We start from the raw sequence: 21,314 nt of genomic DNA, 5'->3' as shown, positions 1-21,314 counted from the left end.
GGTACCTGCCTATGTCTTTGCAGAGTGTACAGATCACAGACCCTGACGCTTTAGGATCCTACATCAGCACGTAAGATTCTAGTTAAGGGATTTTCAGTCCACACTTTAAAAAAGACATAGTAGAAAAACAAGGCTATTTTGAAGTTTAAGAATACTAACAATATAAGTAGTTCTTTTCACAGGATATTGAAAACAGTTTTCCTTCACTGTCAGTCCATAACCCAAGCAAACCTTCAGGGGTAAAAGAGCACTGTCCCAGGTGGGCAATGATCTTTAACCCTTCCAGCTACCCCTCCCATGCCAGCAACTTTATTTTCAGTTCAACGCTGAAAGAGACAGGAAAGGCAGGGGGTAAAATTAAACCTTGAGAAATACAGTGATACCCTCCAGGATAAAAATGATTACAGAATTGTGGGCTTTTCATTTACCGTCCTTACACGTGACAACATGACAGAAATCTTTAGAGCAGATTTTTATAAATTCCAGAGGACTTGCCCAGAACATCAAAACTTCCAAAAACCATCAAAAATAAAATGATTTCTCTACTTGCTTCTTACGAAAATATAAAAAGCTAAACAAAAGAAATAATTACATGGTTAATATATAAAATGCACTCTATTTAAAAAATGGCATATGTCTACGAATTAATCTTTCAGTCTGGTAATCGCTGATTCCCAACAGCACTTCAGATTGATATTCTCTTGCAGGCAACAGCCTCCCAGCTGCCTGCGTTTATTGGAATATTGCTCTCTGAACACGCAGGCATTCAGATTTGTTAAATATATCCTCTTCTGCTTCTGGAGTTAGCTGGATGTTATCTTTGACTGGCGACAGGGGATCTGGCTTCTTACAAGAAGGAAGCTTTTCAGAATCTCTGCAAAATATAATAAAAGGAATTGGTGTTTTTAGGGTACTAATTACTAGAGAATCATCTACCTAGACCGAAGAAAGGTATATGGAGAGCATAAGACCTTTCAGTTTTTCTTAATTTAATATATGACACATTCAGGGTCTCCTCTGAGTATCGCTACAAAATTTGAGTTTTGCTTCTTAGTTCCCCTTCCTGCTCCCTAAATCACCTTTCAAGGTAGGTGCAAGGCCACTACTAAATATGTTCTGGCTAGGCAGAATGATTCCAGTAAAGAAACTTAAGTTCCTTTCTCCTTCGTACCCTTCTCAAGTCTGGCTAAGCATGAACCTAAGTGAAACACAGGGAAGGTTTAAGCCCTATCTTTTACTCCTCCCTCTGCCAACTTATTTTTTGCCTGAAAGGAGCTTAAGTCTATAAAAATTCATCCTGTTATGAAGAGAACATAGGTAATTGTATCTCCAGTCAACAAAAATCCAAGTGAGTCTTATTTTCTAAAAGGCATTGAGGAATACAATTTCTCTTCAGTAGCAGCTCTCAAAGTGTGGCCCACAGGCCGTTAAAAACTCCCAAGACCCCCTTTCAGGGAGTTTACAAGATTAAAACTATTTCATAATAACATTTAGACTTTATCTGCCTTTTCCACTGTACCGACACGTGTACTGATGATCCGAAAGCAAAACTGAATCAAAGCGACTGGCACTCGGCATGAATCAGGACACCAGCCCCAAACCACACGAGAAATACTGGCAGCAGCTGTGTTCCCCAGTTCCAGGTACGTGCAGTCCCACTAAGAACGAGCAAGGTGATGGGTAGTGGGGGGGCTCGTGTTGTGATGACTGCTGGGTGTTACCCGTAACTAACGAAGCTCTGAGCGCTACATCTAACAGTGGCTAACCGAACATACAAAGAAAAAAAGTTCTTGATGAAGTAGTAAAAATCATTAATTTTAATTAAACCTCAACCTTCTTGACTTCTTAGTACTGTATGACAAAATGGGAAACACAACATGAGGCATTCAAAAAAAAAAAACCCACAATAAAAAACCGTGGTTATTCAAAGTTAGGTATCCGGCAAAGGGCTTTGTTCTCTAAAATGAACAAAGAGGGCGCCTGGGTGGCTCAGTAGGTGGAGTCTGCCTTTGGCTCAGGTCATGATCTCAGGGTTCTGAGATCGAGCTTTGCATCAGGCTCCCTGCCCAGCAGGCAGTCTGCTTCTCCCTCTGCCCCTTCTGCCATGCACATGCTCTCACTCTCTCATAAATAAATAATAAATAAATAAATAAATAAATAAATAAATAAATAAATAAATAATTGTGTCCAGCACTTATCTACAAAGTGTTTCTGCTCATACCATCTCATCTGATTGTGGCAACATTTCTATTAGGTAAGGTTTAATCCTACCACCCATGTAACCTTCCCTTCCTCTATTCTTAGCATATTTATTTGCTCTATGGAGAAGAACGGGAGAATAAATTATAAGTTGTAGATACTCTGAGACTAATTTTACAATTTAACAGAAGTAAGTGCTGTGTGGCTCAAGGAAGGCAGATATACAGAGGGTCAGCTCTTTTAAAACAGTGTCTGCCCCATACATTAGAAATCTGGCACGATCATCATATATGCTCAGTGATTTTCCCCATTTCAGAAGTGATGATTCAGGGAAAAAAATTGCTTTAAATCAAGAAATATGATACAGCATTATCTTCCCACCCTCACATCTAAAACAACTTTATTCTCATTACAATCCTGAGACCCTCAAAAGGAAGGCAGGCAAGACACTTAGGCCAGAAAAAGTCACTTAACTATAGAACCCAAAGACAGATCAAGGACTGAGGATTTTTAGTTTGCCATCTTTTCACTAAATGAAGGCATAGACGATGAAGTTAAATATACTTAAAAAGAGTCAGCTAAAGAGAATATAGGAAAATAATTCTCTTAGGGTAAGAGAAATCATAATCGACTCCTATGAAAACAGAAAGAACTGGGAAAAATGGAAAGAAATTACAAAAAAACAATAATTTACCCTTAGAACAAGTAACAAGGAAACTCACTTTTTAAATCCAAAATTTTTCCAGAGCTCATTGATTTTTATCTGTAATCCCGGCCTGTTCTCTGCGTTATGATGATTTCTCTTCTGGACGCTCGATGTTTTCTTGCTGAGCCCACTGGCTCGGGCAGGAACCAGAGGCTTGATCTTAGTTGTAGAAAGACTGTCCATAGAACTAGATTTAGACAGCCCAGGAACCTGAAGAGTAAATGCCCCTTTTAATACTGTTCTGTTCAAGGAAGGACCTTTAGTTAATTTCGAATTACTCTCTCCACATTAAAATAGAAAAATAACCAATAAGCAATATATAAAATTTTTTTTCACTTAATATGTGTTGATTCTACTTAATAATGTATCTTGGATAATTCTCCTTTTCACACGTAGAAGTGAATTTTTTTTGAGTAGGTTGTTCAAACAGATGTCTATTGACATCGCGCTTCCTCTACCCCAGGGTTGATTTTTATCCTGTGGGAAATACGGAGCCCTCAACGTTTTATTGCTGTTTTTTAGGATAGTAAGAGTGAGGCATATACAACAAGGCTTTCAAATTGATGAAGTTGCCGGGTGAGGGATAAAGAACGGGAACAGCCACACATGAAAGATGCCATCTTGACTTAGGGTATTGGTGAGGGGGAAAAGGAGTGAGCGAGAAATAATACAGAGACAGAAGCATTAGAATTCGGATAGGTACAGACGTGTTTTTCTTTACCCCCTGCAGAAGAAGGATCGAGCTGGCAGTCACAGAGAAAAAGGACCTTAAGATTCTGAAACTAAATGACAAAGAGAATAATATAATCTTAGGTAGCAGATGAAAATAAAAAATGTTCTGAGAAGAACTGGTTTGAGGTATAACAACAACAACAAAGGTGAATTTCATTTTAGATATTAAAGATGGATATTAGGGAGCATGACGGAAGGTCCATCTGGGGAGTTTTCACCAAAACAGAAGTGACAGTAAAAACCCTGACGAAAACTTCTGAGAGCAAGAATAATAATAATGGTAATAATAATGAAATGACAGTTTAAGGTCTAGACATAACTTCTTTTGGGAAAGTACGTTCTACATATCCAGTCCTGTCACTGCAAGTAATTCTGGTATCTTTCCCGACTTCTTACTATGATTATATAAACATACACAGTGCGCATGAGCCCACGAATACTGTGAATACTTAAGCAAAAACACCGCACCATACATACTGCTTCCTGTTCTGCCTCTTTACTTAGAAAAAATATGGATACCTTTCCAAGGCAGTGTAGGTCTGAAAAGGCCTTTATACTCAAAGATTTAAAAAAGAGTCTTATATTTACATATTCTACACCTAAATCTTTAATATATTTAGGATTTATATTTTTGTAGCATGAGGTGGGGACCAAGATCTTTTCAAATTTTAGAAAAGTTCTTATGCTATTAGAAAAATAATCTGTTCACTATGGAAAAGTAGGAGAAAACAAAGAAAAAAATTCACCTGTATTCCCACCACCCAAGAGCTAAAACCAATTATGTATTTAATAATCCGTTCCCTTATTTTTAGATATTTAGGCTGTTCGCAATTTTCCACTACTGTAACCAATGCAGGATTAAGTATTCATGTACTTAAACTCTCATTATTTCCTTAGACTTGAGTTCTAGAATGCACTGACTGGGTTGAATTATTTAAACCTGTTCAAATTGCTTTTCTGAAATGGCAGAGCAATTTATACACAATTAATTTGAGAATATTTTCTCACTCTACACTCATAAAAATGAGTACAATTAAAATTAAGAATATTTTGTGAAAATCTGAGAGGTAAGAAATTATATTTCATTATTTTAATTTGCATTAATTGACTAGTTATGAGGGCCACACACGCTTTTATATATTCATCAACCATCTGTACTTGGTCTTTTGTACTGTTTATATCCCTTGTGAATTTTTGAGTTAGAAATGAGCATTTTCATATTAACGGGCAAGAACATTTAATATAACACATAAAATATGCTTTAACTTGTGAGCTTTCACTATGCAGTCAGTGGAAATATTTATATATTTTTTGATTAAAAAAACAACAAAAACCTGGCTTTTTGGATATACAGTTTCTAAAAGGTCTTTTGGCAACATATATCAAAGCTTTAAATCATATGGACCAGTAATACCAGTCCATGGAATTCATCCCTATGAAACCATCAAAAATGGTACGCAAATCCTCAGCCACAAGATCTTGGATGCAGTAGTGTCGGCTACAGTAGAACATGTTAGGGTAAATGACAAACGTACAGGAATTTGCTAAATTCATACAATGGCATATTGCCCAGTCATTAGAAGTAATCTGCGGAAGCACATGGGAAAAAGATCTTTATCCTGCAAGAGACGATAAGGGTTTCACAACTTTACCACCTACAATCAGGCATAAACGTGGCCCTAACAGGATTGAAAGTAGACGTTACTCCTGGAAATAAAAATGCAGGCATTTTAGTTTTTAATTTTGTTGATATTTCTCAGTTTCTGGTAATAAACACACACTGTTTCTGAGTTAGAAAAAATTAAGTATTTGTTTTACCTTGTTTCCTAGAAGTGTGTCTTTTTTCAAAAGCTGAGATAAACGTAGCTTGGATTTCGGATTACCTTGATTATCGAGTGACTTCATACTGCAGTCAGATTCCTAGATTCCCCCAGATTAAAAAAAAAAATTAGATTTTGACTGTGGATTCTTTATGACAACAAACCCATATTCAACAAAACGTGAAACAAGTAAAACAAGAGAATCAGTATAAATAAAAATGCAATTTCTCAGAAAAATATAAAACATTAAGTACATGAGGGGCGCCTGGGTGGCTCAGTGGGTTAAGCCTCTGCCTTCAGCTCAGGTCATGATCTGAGAGTCCTGGGTTGAGCCCCATATCAGGCTCTCTGCTCAGCGGGGAGCCTGCTTCCCCCTCTCTCTCTGCCTGCCTCTCTGCCTACTTGTGATCTCTCTCTCTCTCTCTCTCTCTCTCTCTCTCTCTCTCTCTCTCTGCCAAATAAATAAATAAATAATCTTTTAAAAAACCAAAACATGAAGTAGATGAAAATAAAACGAATCTAAGTGGAAATGGTGTTTGCCAGCTTACCTCAAGTTTCCTGTAGCTAAAGCAAGATGCTTTTAGCTTTTTAGGAAATTGTATAAAATAAACACTCTGTTTAAATTTGAAAGCTTTCCTAACCCTTTCAGGAGCCTCTCCAAGTGCTGACTCAAGGAAGACAAATCTCCTACTGTACTGTTATTGGTTTACCCAAGCCTGGTTGATAGTTTTTATAAATTACTAGTGACAAAAAGTTGAGCCAGTGTGGTCACATCTTTTAATTGTGTAACGTGTTCAACATTAAAGAAAAAAAAAGGGGGGGGGATCTGCTTTGAGGAAGCAGAGTAATACTGTGCCAAATGTAGTTACTTTTCCCAGTGACCTTGAGATCTCACCTCTGGCTATCCCATCATGTAGAGCTTTTCTACAGATAGAATAATCTGGCTTCCCACAAAAGTCACATAAAAAAGGACAATGAAGGAAGATTCAGAAGACTTTACATTCTATATTCAAGAGGATTTTAAAAAAAAATTATCTTGGGATTCTTTGCAGTATTATACACTTAAAAATAACTCCAAAGTGAAAAATACTTCATTAACTGGCTTGTAACCTTAGGAAACTCATTCCTTGCTCATACCTAACAGTTGTGGTGACTCTGGGATAAATCATTTCTTTTTCTTTCTTCTTTTTAAGTGTAGTCTACATGTTAGTTTAGGGTGTTAAATTTCTTAAAATAAAGGTCATGAGTAAGGTCCTAAGATTAATTCACCTCAAATAGGGTCAATGGACTCAATACACACAGAATCTATGGTTGTTGCTTTTCATAGTCAACTACCAACGGAAGGCTCCACTAGAGAAATATTTTCTTCAGAGCCGTCTAGTAAAACCTATTGTTAAAAATGAAGCCCAATAGTATTGTGGCTTTCTGAAAGATTTTCTGACTCAGAGAAAGATTTTATAATTTTATGTTACCTGTTAATGTTATCCTAACAATTTATTACATCTAGTGGCGAGAGAGAAAAAATGGTTATCCAGAAGTAAGAAACATGGAAGCCCAGCCCGTAGCCTGTGAGCTGGGAAGGTTTCTCGGCAAAACATGGTGAAAAGCTTACGAAGTGAAGGAAGAGGGGAGAAAAGGAATAAGAACAAACGGAAAGAGCTCAGCAGAGCTAAGAATATTCTCGTAAACAGCTGGGGATGTTTTTAGGAAAGACGTTCAAGACACGGCCGCTGTGGGGGCATGCATGGGTGTGAAGCACAAAATGAAAACGATGGTATTAAAATGGGGGCTTATACGAAAAAGAAACAGGGGCTTCCGGACCAGTACGGCTGAACTGAAGCCGAAGCAAGGGAAAGGAGAAAGAAAAGCCCAAGTCTCAAAAGCCACCCCGACTCTTCCAAACTCAAACATCACATGGAATAGATTTTGGATTCCATAATATTAACTGATTTCTGCTTTCCCCAAGTGGAAACAATTGGTTTTAAGTTAGCTTTTTTTCTTCAGTTTGAGTCCAATACAACTCACGTCTCCTTTGGAAACTTGAATAAAATATTCTCCTTTTGATAAACACAAGCTATCCTGATTTATTAGATACTCGTCCCTGTTTGGGATTCTCAAAACCCTGTCAAGTAGCACCGTGGCTGTGACCGTTCTTACAACTTGGTGATCGGAGCCGGTGAGGGACGAAGGAAGTATGGTACACTGCTAAGTCTGAGGGGACTCAGATGAAAAGGAAACTATCATTTTAAAACAGAACATCACTGGGGCTTATGAGCGGTACTTACTTCAAGTTTTGATTTAGGTCAGACTAAAGGATGTATTTTTTTTTTTAAAGATTTTATTTATTTATTTGACAGACAGAGATCACAAGTAGGCTGAGAGGCAGGCAGAGAGAGAGGGGGAAGCAGGCTCCCCGTGGAGCAGAGAGCCCAATGCGGGGCTCGATCCCAGGACCCTGAGATCATGACCTGAGCTGAAGGCAGAGGCTTTAACCCACTGAGCCACCCAGGCGCCCCTAAAAGATATTTTTTAAATAAGAAAAAAACGTGCAAGGATAAGAATAAATGAAAACACATCTCTAATACTCAAGCTTCAGATGAACCCCAGCACATTAAGAAGACCATTTCCTTATAAGGTTTCAAATGTTATCTGAATGTGAGAGTATATTAAGGAATTAAATACCAGATTTATTATAGTGTGTCATTCTGCTTACGTCTTAACTGCACACAGCTTGAGATAACCTATCGATGGAGCACACAGTGACTCCAGAAATACAGGGTGAGAGTAAACGTGCAAGAGTTTAAAATATGAACATCCAGAGAAGGCCTTAAGATGAACAGAATGTGAACTTTCTACCAGCAAGATCTAGAATAAAAAATTCAGACAGCCAATTATTTCTAAAACAGGCAACACTTCCCCAATGATCTGATTAACACCCTACTTTCTCTTACACACGGATTTGAAAACGAAGGCTTTATAACGTGACTTACCTCTGAATCCGAATCCTTACTAGAAGGCTGAGAAAGTTTTGATGCATTTACACCACGTGGCGAGAATTCTGCACTTTCCCGAGACTGCGGAGAGCACCCCGCGGGCCGTAAGGGAAGGGCTTCATCACCTGACCCATCGCACTGTAACTGCGACCCAGGGGACACTTCCCTCTGGCCAGGAGGAGCGGTGGGGGGATCGGTCCTCCTCCGGAACCGCTGCAACGCTGCGCTTGGAGAGGGGCTTGGAGTTCGTGAAAAGTCCCCAAGACTTCCAGACCAACTGAAACAATTTCTGAGTGTCCCCAGAGTGGGTGGTGAAATGGTCCTGGTGAACCTGCTGGTCTCAGAAGACTGAGACTCCCTGTCAGTCGTCCCAGCTCCGCTGTCTGCCGTCGGACCACCTGAGCTAAGGGCTCCGTCTGACCCAGCCAGGGCCCTGCCATCTACACGCTCTGACTCACTTCCTGCCTCCTCCTCCAGGACGGCGCTTTCCTGCAGGCACTCGCTGCTTGCTTCCACTGATACACAGTCGACAGAATCCGGAGAACTGCAAAAAAACCTACCAGAAAAAACAACAGAAAGAACCTATAAATATTTTAGAGCTTTCTCACAAAGGTGATTAGGATTCAGAAAATGAAAACTGGCCTAGATTCTTTAAGAAAAATCTCATAAACATAATTTGGGATGCCTGGGTGGCTCAGTTGGTTAAGCAGCTGCCTTCAGCTCGGGTCATGATCCCAGCATCCTGGGATCAAGTCCCACATCGGGCTCCTTGCTCGGTGGGGAGCCTGCTTCTCCCTCTGCCTCTGCCTACACTCTGTCTGCTGTGCTCGATCTCTCTCTCTCTCTGACAAATAAATAAAATCTTAAAAAAAAAAAAAAAATCTCATAAACATAATTTCATAAATAAAGACAAAACAGATCTTGAAAGCTTAAATTTCGGTTATACCAACATTCACACATTTAGGAATTTATTTACACAATGAATTTGTAGATAGGATTTCCTAAAAGCAGTCATCTCTACATATGTGTACTTGGAACTTGCATATTTCTTCTATATCTAATTGTCACATAGGTCTTTCCCCTCGAACCTTTATTTAATAAACTCCCGGACAGACTAGCAGCTCCCCGAGGACAGGTACCATCCACAGCATCTACACTAGTGGCTAACATATGGCTGACAGTCAAATATTTGAAGAGTTACAGAAATATGCAACGGAGGGGAACAATTTACAACTACTGTCTCTTACTTTGTAAAAGCAAAATGAAATTAGCTACTTATTCTTTATCTTAGCTTATTTCCTAGTAGCAAATCATCTGGGAACTTGTAGTGGTATGTACTCTACCAGCTTTTAAAATAAATACTCTATAAATTTACACTAGTGTAAATACGGAGTTATGACTTTCACATCTATCATACAATTCTGTATTAATAAGAGGTATTACTTAGTGTGGCAGCTTTAAAAAATCACTTATAAACATTCCAATATAAAAGAAAGAACAATATATCATTATGGAGAAGATGTACTTGGAGAATTCTGAGGTTAAAAAGGAAATTCTCAGGGGCGCCTGGGTGGCTCAGTCAGTTAAGGGACTGCCTTCGGCTCAGGTCATGATCCCACGGTTCTGGGATCGAGACTTGCATTGGCTCCTTGCTCAGAAGGGAGCCTGCTTCTCCCTCCGCCTGCCGCTCCCCATTTGTGCTCAGCAACCCCTCTCTTTCTGACAAATAAAATCTTAAAAAAAAAAGGAAATTCCCAGAGTATATGATCAGATAAATATGAAACCTAAAGAGAATTTACCTCCTTCTAAGCATCAGTTCAAATCCAAAATGATAAACAATATTTACTACATGCTGGAGAGAAAGAAATCCTCTCCATCCTTTATCAAATCCCCAGCCGAGGTGTGGGTACAAGCCAGGAAGGGAGCGGGCCATGGCTAGTCACATTAAGCACAAAACAGAAGCTTCCAGGTCTGAGCACATAATTCATTTTTAAGTAAGTCAGAAGCTCTGCAATATCCAAACAGTCTTCCAGATAGGATTTCATGGGTAAGAGAAGTTATAGTGACAGTGTCCAATGTTATAAAATTACTCAGCTAGAAATTTAAGAATTAAAACCCAGAACCGCTCCCACATCATGGCTACTTCTTCCCAATTAGCCTACAGTGTTGCTTAATGGATATTTCTATTTCTAGGTCTCAAAAGATAAAACGGCATGGTTCTAGGATAAGTATCTATTTCCTAAAGAAGAGTTAAAGCAGAATTCCAAAAATGCAGATGGGATGGAGACAACCTTTGGCATATTTAATAGCTCCTGTTGCATTACATTAATGTGGCAGGTAATATTAAATTTAAATCACATTACAGAGTGGGTGATGATAAATTCTCCCATATATATATTGGGGACGGGGCACTGTGTCAGGTGCTTGATATATTTCTGCGGGTCTCCAGAAGAGCCTCCAGTATCTGATCGTTCATATTTTATAAAGAAGCTCAGGGTAATTCACACCCCTCAACTAATTCAGTGACACAGTGAGAATTCACATCCAGGCCAATGAGACTGTTTGCTCCTTTTGATCCAACTTGCTGAGGGAGACTAGGAAACTCTCTGTCGCCGGTACTAACTATACCCCCCGGGGAAAGTGGTTTAATCTCGCAGAGCCTCAAGGTCATAACCCAAAATAGAGACAATAATAATAGTGACCCTGAATATCTTATAATTTTGCCATGAGGAATAAGAAAGTATATTAAACAACTTCATAAATTAGCTAAAAAACTAATTTAATCATATCTAATCATATCTAGTTACTAGATGTTGCTATACCACCAGATCAGAAACTTCTACATCAGGGGGCGCCTGGATGGCTCAGTCATTAAGCAGCTGCCTTTGGCTCGGGTCATGATCCTAGGATCCTGAGATCGAGGCCGGCATTGGGCTCCCTGCTCAGCAGGAAGCCTGTTTCTCCCTCCCACTCCCCCTACTAGTGTTCCCTCTCTTGCTGTCTCTGTCAATTAAATAAATAAAAATCTTTGGGGCGCCTGGGTGGCTCAGTCGTTGGGCATCTGCCTTCGGCTCAGGTCATGATCCCAGAATCCTGGGATCGAGCCCCACATCAGGCTCCCTGCTCGGCAGGAGGCCTGCTTTCCCTCTCCTAGTCCCCCCTGCTTGTGTACCCTCTGTCACTGTGTCTTTCTGTCAAATAAATAAAATCTTTAAAATAAATAAATAAAAATCTTAAAAAATAAATAAACATTCTATATCAAAGACTTACAATTATTATATCACAGGAAACTGATGGAGAAAAAAAACGCATTTCTCCAAGGATCTCTTCACAATTTATCAGTGACACATCTACCTAAACTACAGAGAGTGGACACAAGCCGCTTTGCATGGATATCCCAGAGTAAGCTTGTGTGGTGACCGGGCTAGTCATGTGGACATAAGCAAACGTGGCCCTCATCAGTTGTCCTCAGAGAAGAGCTGGACATCAAGGGGCAGAAAAGGGAAATTTTACTTTCATCCACTTGGAAAAATGAAACGCAAGTTCCAGGGATTTCTGCCAGTGAGGAGAGCCAACTTTCCAGAAGGCAGTAACTGGCACGTTTCAAGCCGCCTTCTCCATCACTGCAGCCTCCTCTCTCAACATTCCGCTGGTAATAAGCACCTTCAACGAGAGGGACTAGAAAAGGCCGAATCAGAATGATCATTTAACCGGGATGGGAGTGTTTCCTTGCAAAGGCCCGATGGGAGACGGGTCTGAAACGCCACCTACAGTGAGGTTCGGGGATGACCGACGGTTGATTCCTTCACAACCCCCTCCCAGGCTCACAGTTAGACTGGCCGCAGCCTGGTTGAGGAACACATCCATTCTGGGTCTTTCAGAGGAGTTCGGGGGCTGACCAGCTTTCTCTCACGGCCGCTAGGTCAGGCCCAAGTACCTTCCGACACTGCCACCTCCTGCTGCTCGGTGTGGTTCCCATCCCGGCCACAGAGGAGGAGCTATTCCCTGCGCGTTTACCAGCCGTCAGGTACTGTTTCAGGCACATTTATGTAGAGTCAAAATGTAATCCTTTCGATGGCCCTGAGGTTGTCCTAACTGTTGGCCCCATTTTTCAAAAAGAGGAAACTGAAGCCCCCGGAAATGAACCTGTTGTCAAACATCTCATGAGTGAACAGGACAGGACTCAAATCCAGGTGGTCCAACCCCAGGGTCCCAACTCCTGAGCCCTGCATTACACCGACTCTGCAATCTCATCGCCACTCACAGGGACTACAGAACAGCCAAACCGATCTTCCTGCTCCCCTTTAGGCCTTGTAGAAGCCATCCTTCACGGCACACTTGGAACGGTCTGTCACAGACAGGAATTGAATCAGACCCTCCCCGGATTAAAATCCTCCAAACAGCTCCTCTCACCTCTAGAAAGCCTAGAAGTTCTTTGGCCTGGCTTACAAACCTTCCACAAACTGGCCACCCATTTCGGCTCCGTCAGCATCCTTTGGCAGACTTCCATTCTGGCCAGAGCAGAAACAGGAGCGGCCCCCAGGCTCCATGCCTCTGCCCACGGGAAGGTAGAGGCTCTGATCTTTGTAATGGCACCTGACACCTGTCCCTTCCTGCTGACCTTTCCATCCACACTATCGGCTTCTCAACAAACACTCTCACTTTGTAAGCCAACGCCTAGTATAGTATTAGGTTCTCAATTAACATGAGAACTTCAGCGTCTGCATTTGAGTGTATCTGTAGAACTATGCTGGGGGCGCCCGGGCGGCTCGATCCGTGGAGCCTCTTGACTCTTCGTTGTCAGCTCAGGTCATGAACTCAGGCTCCCTGCTCAGCGGGGTTCTGCCTGGGAGTCTCACTTTCCCCTCCCTCTGCCCTTCCCCCCAACTCGATTTTCTCCCTCTCTCTCTAAAATAAATAAAGCTTAAAAAAAAAAAAAAACAACCAAAAAACTACTCTGGCAAATTGTTTTTTAGCTTTAAAAAAAAAACCAGTAGAAACAAAAAAGCAAAGGACCCTCGAAAACCACAGTTTTTCTCATGCGAACTAGAAGTTACAATTCTTATTATGTTCTTATTATCTTACAATTCTTATTATCTCTTAGTATGAAGAGATGTTCAAGAGACCAGAGGTGCATTTCAGTCCGGACTCGGACGACACGTGACACAACCAGGACACGGCCCAAGCTGGGCTCCACACACACAACCCAGATTTGGCGTTTCTGTAAGACAACCGGAATCAGGACCGATGGAGTAGGTGACACAACAGACACACAACACCACGTAGATGAACTGCACCTGCTTCTGGTCCCTGGGACCACAACAGCTCCACTGTCTTCATTTTTCCTCCGTAAAAACGCCGCAAATTTATTTCTCGTTGCAGGTGCTGCGCTCCCGTTTTTTCTAACGGTACTTCCATTCGTCAGGTCGGGCGGGAGCATTTCTGAAGGGTTCAAGGATTTAGGATCTTCATAGTTATTTCTCTTGGTCTTCTTCGTCAAGGAAAGGGAATACTGACTCAACAGGTCGTCTTCTGACAGCTCTTCTAAAGAAAAACAAAATGGACTGTAAATCCCTGTTCTGTGGGGAGACGCAGCCTTGACGTTATAGTCCACACCTCACTGTCCCAAGGACGGAGTCTTACTAACAATGTAGCCCAAATGAGATACGAGAAGGAGTCAAAAAGAACAAAACAAATCCCTTAGCTGTGTTTTACAATTTCACAGATTAGTTAACATTTAATGTCAATTCTTTGTATGATTTAATGTGAAATTACTGAAACCAAAATTTCAGGATACAATCAATTCTGTAAGTCTATACACTTCTGATACTAAAGGCTTCATTTTGATTAAAAAAAAATTTAAGGCGATTTATATGTCGATGTATGATTTCCTGTTCGAATTTTCAAAAGTTCTAACACAACCAGCAGCCACTTATAGACACAACCGCTACATTACGGCCTTGGAAGTATATGTGACTGTCACGTGGTGAAGAAATCTGTGCTCTAGTTCGGACCCTCATTACCTTGCTTGAAATCAGTCCCCCTACAACTAGAAATTTTCAGCCTGAACAGCTCCCCTTCACGCGGGCGTGAGTGCTCACTGCCCTTGGAGATCAGTGAAAGGGCTGGGGTACCAAATACTACAGACAAGAAGAAGAACATCCCTTAAATTTAAAAATACAGATTTTTAAGAAGATAAAAATTTGATTTTATTTATAAAAGTCTTAATTTGTTTATTATGCGGAGAATTGTGAGCCCTTAGGGAAGAAAACATAAACATTGCAGGATCCTCGGCCAGGTTTCTCCAAGCAGCAGCCCCACCAAGCTAACCGCATTTTCCTTCTGTGATACGGCTGTTAGGCTAGTATTTGGGGGAATTCCATGGGTTTAGATGTGGAGCAGGACACTTCGGTGTCTCTCATATTATCCTAGTGGACAAGGCAGAGCAAAGTAACAGGATATTAGTTTCGTAGAACTGCAGCAAATTGAAGTGCCCAGAAAGACCACAGGCGACTAGCACTGCGAACGGCCTGGAATCGAGCCTAAGTGTGCTCAACGTCCGTACCTTAAACATGACATAAGCAAACACGTTTTATTCATAACTCTGAGGCACCAGAAGTCATACTTCTCTCATTTCCAGGGGATACAAATAATGCCCATCTATTAGTAGACAACACAAAGATTTTTTCAAGAAGGGTAGAACAATTATAACGAACTGATTACATTAGTAGAGATAATTTAATCTACATTTAAGTTTAAAAAATATAACTGTACCTGCCTTAACAACAACGAGTGGATTTTGATCATAAACTCAGTAAATGCCAGCAAAATAACAGGACTGTTAACAAAAGTTATCTTAGTTTGCAATAATACAAGCATAGTCCCGGGTGCGTGCTGAAATAGTGACCCAACTCCAAACATTGACTGTGCTCCGTGGCAAGAAGACTGCATTTCAACAACCACTCACTGTAATAGTCAAACAATTACGAAAACCTGTATTGTACCCAAGCCACAACCAGGGTAGGTAAGCAACTTTTAGCTTGGAAAAGAAATTCAGGACAGTCACATGGCAGTCTCTAAATCCACAAAGGGCTGTCAAATAAAAGAGGAAAAAAGCTTACTGCTTTATTTTGTGTTTGTGTGTGAGCTCAGGGCACAAAAGCCATTGATAGGTGACAGTTATAACAAAGCAGACTGTGACATAGAGAACTGAGAGATAATGAGCTCTCTACGTAAAATGAACAGCTTATCCTCGTGGGAACAGAAGGGATGAAACAAACGTGCCAGTGTACTTGCTGTGCACCAGGCGCTTTGGTATGTTACTGCACACAGCGTATACGAACGTTTGTGAATAAGGCAGTACAGTTCCCATTGCGGAAGAGAAACAAAGATCCAGAGATATCACCAGGGAAAGATTTACGCTCATAAGGAATCAATACATTTTGACAAAACATGAATAATCTATGCCTAAATTTGAAAAATGAAAGCATGAACTAGAAGATTTGCAAAGGGTTTGTTTTGTTGTTAGACTTTTATTCATTCACGTCTGAGGGAAAGATGAAAGAAGGAACCAGATTACATAGTCTTTCTACTTCTTCTTTTTTTTTTTTTTTTAAAGATTTTGTCTATTTGACAGAGAGAGACACAGCGGGAGAGGGAACAAAAGCAAGGGAAGTGGGAGGGAGAAGCAGGCTTCCCGCTGAGCGGCGAGCCCTACATGCGGCTCCAGCCCAGGACCCTGGGATCACAACCAGAGCTGAGGGCAGACGCCTAACGACTGAGCCACACAGACGGCCCTAGTCTTTCTATTTCTACACATCTTCTGTGATAAAAATAAAACACCTTCCCCCAATACTTAGTATTCCACATGCAGAGCTTCTGTTCAACTTTGTACTGGAGGTTCCAGAAGACGAGAAGAAATAAGAGGAGGGGAGGAAATGAACAAATACAAAAAGAACGAGCAAATAAGTGGCATCTAGACTGGACAAGCGGAGGCACAACTGTCTCTATGTGCAGGTGACTTGACTGCAGAATCCTGTGGAGTCTGTGAGGAAAACACGATGAACTAACACGTGGATTTACAAGGCTGCCAAACAGGACATTAAAATACAAAAATCAATCCTATAGTTGACCTTTGAACAATAGGAGAGTTCAGGGCTGACCCCCTCCAGAGTCAGAAGTCTGTGTCTGTAACTTTTCGCTCTCTAAAAACTTAACGACTTGGGGCACTTGGGTGGCTCAGTGGGTTAAAGCCTCTGCCCTCAGCTTAGGTCATGATCTCAGGGTCCTGGTCCTGGGATTGAGCCCCACATCAGGCTCTCTGCTCAGCAGGGAGCCTGCTTCCTCCTCTCTCTCTGTCTGCCTCTCTGCCTACTTGTGATCTCTGTCTGTCAAATAAATAAATAAAATCTTAAAAAAAAAAAAAGTGGATAAAAACTTAACGACTACTGGCCTACTGCCGACCGCAAGACTTACTGACAACAGAGACAGCCAAGGAACATATATTCTGTATGTTATGAGTCATACACCATATTCTTATAACAAAGTGATCTAGAGGAAAAGAAATCATTAAGAAAATCATAAAGAGAAAATGTATTTACTGCCCCATATTTATGAAAAAAATTTCATATATAAGAGGACCTACGCAGTTCAAACCCTTGTCATTCAAGAGTCAACTGGGTTTCTAGCAATGAATAATTAGAAATCAAAATTTAAAATATCATTTGCAGTAGCAGCAAAAATCTGACACACAGGGATAAATTTGACATTACATGTGTGTAAGACACTAAAAACTGCACAGAACTGAACAAAATGAGAGAAGACAGAGATCAGCAAACTCAATCTTAGTAAGAAGTCAATTCTCCCCAAACTGATCTACAGATTCAACTAAATTCCAATCAACAACTCAAAAAACTTTATTTTTTTTTCAATTGACAAGCTGATTCTAAAATTTGTATGGAATCATGAAAAACAGAGAGTAGCCAAAACAGCTTTGCAAAAAAAGAACAAACTCATACTTAGAGTACACTTAGACTTATTTTATTTAATTCCAAGATTTTACTATAAAGTTACGATAATTAAGACCGTGCTCTGGCATAAAGAGAGCAAGAGATCCATGATACAGAATGACAGAGTCCAAAGCAGACTCACACATATATGTGGTCAAGGTCAACTGATTGTCACCAAACGTGCCAAGGCTACTCAAAGGGGAGAGGACAATCTTTTAACAAATGGTGGAACAAGTGGATTGTCATATACAAAAAAAGTGAACCTTGATCCTTACCTCACACCATATAAAAGAAATTAATCCAAAATGAATCAAAGGCCTAAATCTAAGAGCTAAAACTACAGAAGTTCTAGGGAAAAAAAAAAAAAAAAAAAACAGGAAAAAAAAACTTAGTGACCTTGGGTTTGGCAAAGATTTCTTAAATGTGAGCAACACTCACTAATATTTCAAAATGTGTACAGCCAGCAGAAATACATACCATTTCTTGGTCTCTTCACAATGGATGACTTCCTTGGAAGATTTAATCCTTTAATACTGATCACCTGTTCAATGCCCACAGTACTTGGATTCTCCTTCAATCTGGTAGCATTTGAAACAACATCCAGCTCCAGTCTAGGGCAATAATTCCTATGCCAAATGCTATTAAAATCAGACGACTTTTGGAATGTTTTGTCATTCCAACTCTGACTTCTTGACTGGGCAGGCTAAAATAGTAAAAACGGAAAGGATTACTTGAAGAAGGAAAATAGCCAAATCATTTCCCTATCAACATAAATTATAAGTAAATAATTTACTTTTTTGAGCAACTTCTGATGAAGTATCTGTTCTCTAATAACATTTTCTACTTTGATGGTACCACACTTTTCCATTAAATGTGTCTTGTACTCCTGGGTCTGTTTCTTTTCTAATGAAGGTCAAGTGAATTGTTAGCTTATTTCTAAGAAATAAAAGGTGAATCTTCTGAAGATGAGCAGTGCAAGAAATGAAAATACACTTGGAGAAAAATAGCCAGAACAACGTACTTTTAAAATGTGACTATTATTTCGAAACACAACAGCCACCAGTTTAATAGGAATCTGGCAAAAAGCCTCAAAACAGTCACTCGCTCTTTACAAAGCACCTGAAGGTCAAAGCCATAAAATTTTTATTTAAAGCAAGCAACCATCCCATCTCTAAAACCTCGCTGAATTTAAACCAAAGCAATCTAATTTATTTTTATTTTTTTAAAAGACTTATTTATTTGAGAGAGAGAGAGTGCACACCTGCATGCTCATAGAGGGAGAGAGAGGGAGAAGCTGATTCCCTGCTGAGCAGACAGCCTGATGCGGGGCTCGATCCCAGGACCCAGAGATCATGATCTGAGCAGAAGGCAGACTGACTAAGCCACTCAGGCGCTCCTAAATTGATCTAATTTAAAACTCTAGTTTCTATTTGACCCATATTTGGTGCCATCTTTAGTGGACAACATGAACAAACAGAAAGCTACTTGGGTCGACACTGAGTCTTGCATAAAACCTTCTCTGAGAATTAGTTATTGCCAGTAAGCACTGGTAAGCAATCATTCTTAATGCTAATATAAGTTATTTTCAATTACAACATATTTCGGATGACAATGATCTATTAAGATGATCGCAATGATATTCTAATAGGGCAGAGAGGCAATGGGAAAAATTAGCAAAGGTATAAAAAATGTTGGTACTTAGGGCATGATTCCACTTGACAAAAATCCCACCTACACTTGGAATCTTTATCGAAGCCTCTCACTTAAAGAAAGGATAAAAAAAAAATTAAAACAAGGTGATATTATTCAGGATACACTCTGAGAATTAACAAGGAAGGTAATTTAGAATATTTGAGTGAATGGTTATAAAAAAGAGCTTAAGCATAATAGCTCATGGCATTAGATCCCACTGATGGTTTTACTGGAAAAAAGAAATAGTCAAGTAGAAAACCAGCCTGGGAAGACTAAATTTTAGATAAACAAAAAGAATCAGTTTGGTACAATTAATGGTTCGTACAAAAATTTCTCTGTAAAAGGATGGCCATCTTAGTGAGCCATAACATTCTCCTTAATATCTAGACATATTTAACACAACCAACTATTTTAGAGTTTCTGAGACAAAGGGGCTAGCTTAAGAATCATTCCTGATGAAATTATAATCATAGCAGTACTTCAAATGTGTAAAGAAGATTGCAGAGTAAACACTTTCCAGTCCCCTTCCTTTGATTACCATCTCCCAAAACCAATAAGCAGACAAATGTCATCTGCAGTAAAATTAGGATATCTGTATGGTCCAAGCCATGTGAAGACAGGGTACAGAGAGAAATTTTAAGAACTTAGTAGGAAATCAAGCCCAAGTGTCTGCAGAAAAGAATCCCAAAGGGGAGTCAATCTCTCCTACACAATCATGAGAAAAGTTCAGGGATTTAAGGCACCAGGTACCAGGGAAGCCCCACATGAGGGAGGGCTAAGACAAGGATTATTTGACCTCACGGCCCTTATCTTCCATGTGACCTACCCAGAAACAGTAGGCAGCTCAGAAGATGGGAAAATCCATTTGTCTAAAAAGACAGAGATCAAATAAAAGGCCCCCCCGCAACCCGCATTCGCTAACCTCCTCTCAAAATGCAAACTGCCGTGTATACCCGTGCTAAGTAGAAACTGGAGGATCCCTTTCTGGAAAAATGGAACCGTGCAGAGAAAACAAGATCAAGCCAGCTTGTTGGCAACCAGATCACCCAAGAGTAAAGCCCAAGATTATAAGCCCGGCTTGTTCACACAAATCTCCAGTAGTTCCAAGCGTCTCTCAAAGAGGAACAACCAGACAAGAAGCTTCGGATGTTGAAGAGTCTTCACCATGAAAGAGAAAAGGCCAAAACAAGTTGAAAAAAGCCAATTCAAAGCAAACAGAGAATACAAAAGACAGAACATGTGCAAGAAATCGTAATTGATATTCTCAGAGAAATCCATGACATAGAATCTTTTTTTTTAAGTACAATTAAAGAAAGCACCCTTAGATAAGAAGATGATAGTAGAAAAAAATTCAACAGAATTTTCAGCAAAACAGAAATGTCCTGAGCTGCCCAATATGGTTAGGCCCTCGTAAGGTGGCCAATGCAACACAAGAAATAAAATTCAAATATTATTCTATGTTGTGCTCACTTCAGCAGCACATATACTAAATATTATTCAATGTGAATTATTTTAAATAGCCACATGTAGCTACTGGCTACCATGCTGGGGAGTACAAAGTTGGAAGACAAACATTTCCCAGAGAAAACACAAGACAGACATGAATAAGACAGAAAAAGTCAAAGACTAGGAAATCTAATATCTAATTAAGAGAGAAGTTCTAGAAAGAGAAAACAAAAGAGAAAACAGCAACCTGAGCGTAAGGTTTCCATGATTTGAGCTGATGAACGGAAGGTTCTTTCCGAGTATCTTTACGGATTTGTGCGCTCTTGCTAGCCCGGGTTGTTTCAGCTGTCAGTAATGATTTCTTTTCAATGTTCAACTGGTCCTGCTTTCTCACTGGCCAGCTTCTCCAGGCTCACCTCGTCTTCTTTCTCAAGGAACTCTGCTTCCTTCACATAGTGAACACGAGGACACTCTTGGGCCAGCCACAATTAGCCACTCATTACTCCGCGCACGTTGATCGCGTCAGCCTGGAATCACTCATCTATCTCATCCTGAAAATCCCCACTGATCTTTGCAAACCCAGGACACCAGTTTCCCTACAAGGAGAGAGACAGAGCTTGGCCTGGGATCACAGCTCCCCTATTTATTAAATGTGTGATCTGGGCATGTTACCTAATCTCCCTCTCATTTCCTCCTCTGTAAAACGGGAATAATAGTG

At 40.2% G+C, this 21,314-nt stretch overlaps 1 protein-coding gene across 3 annotated transcripts in view; it reads right to left on the bottom strand.

The window, feature by feature from the left end:
• Window positions 1-540: 540 nt before the first annotated feature.
• The window catches only part of LOC111150790 (exonuclease 1), a 34,043-nt gene continuing 13,269 nt past the window's right edge, over window positions 541-21,314 (bottom strand). For 2 of the 3 annotated variants that reach the window (XM_022508388.1, XM_022508389.1), the window contains exons 9-14: window positions 17,936-18,161; window positions 13,748-13,994; window positions 8,448-9,006; window positions 5,456-5,557; window positions 2,922-3,115; window positions 541-874 (exon numbers count right to left, since the gene is read on the bottom strand). In XM_022508388.1, coding sequence (XP_022364096.1) covers window positions 733-874; window positions 2,922-3,115; window positions 5,456-5,557; window positions 8,448-9,006; window positions 13,748-13,994; window positions 17,936-18,161 — 1,470 coding nt within the window. In that variant the 3' untranslated portion in view covers window positions 541-732. The remainder of the gene's footprint in view (window positions 875-2,921; window positions 3,116-5,455; window positions 5,558-8,447; window positions 9,007-13,747; window positions 13,995-17,935; window positions 18,162-21,314) is intronic. The other variant, XM_022508391.1, reaches the window with a different exon arrangement.

This window comes from Enhydra lutris, unplaced genomic scaffold, assembly GCF_002288905.1.
Source record: "Enhydra lutris kenyoni isolate GAN:26980312 unplaced genomic scaffold, ASM228890v2 scaffoldscaffold24, whole genome shotgun sequence".
NCBI lineage: Eukaryota > Metazoa > Chordata > Mammalia > Carnivora > Mustelidae > Enhydra > Enhydra lutris.
This window is presented reverse-complemented; position numbering and strand designations above follow the sequence as displayed.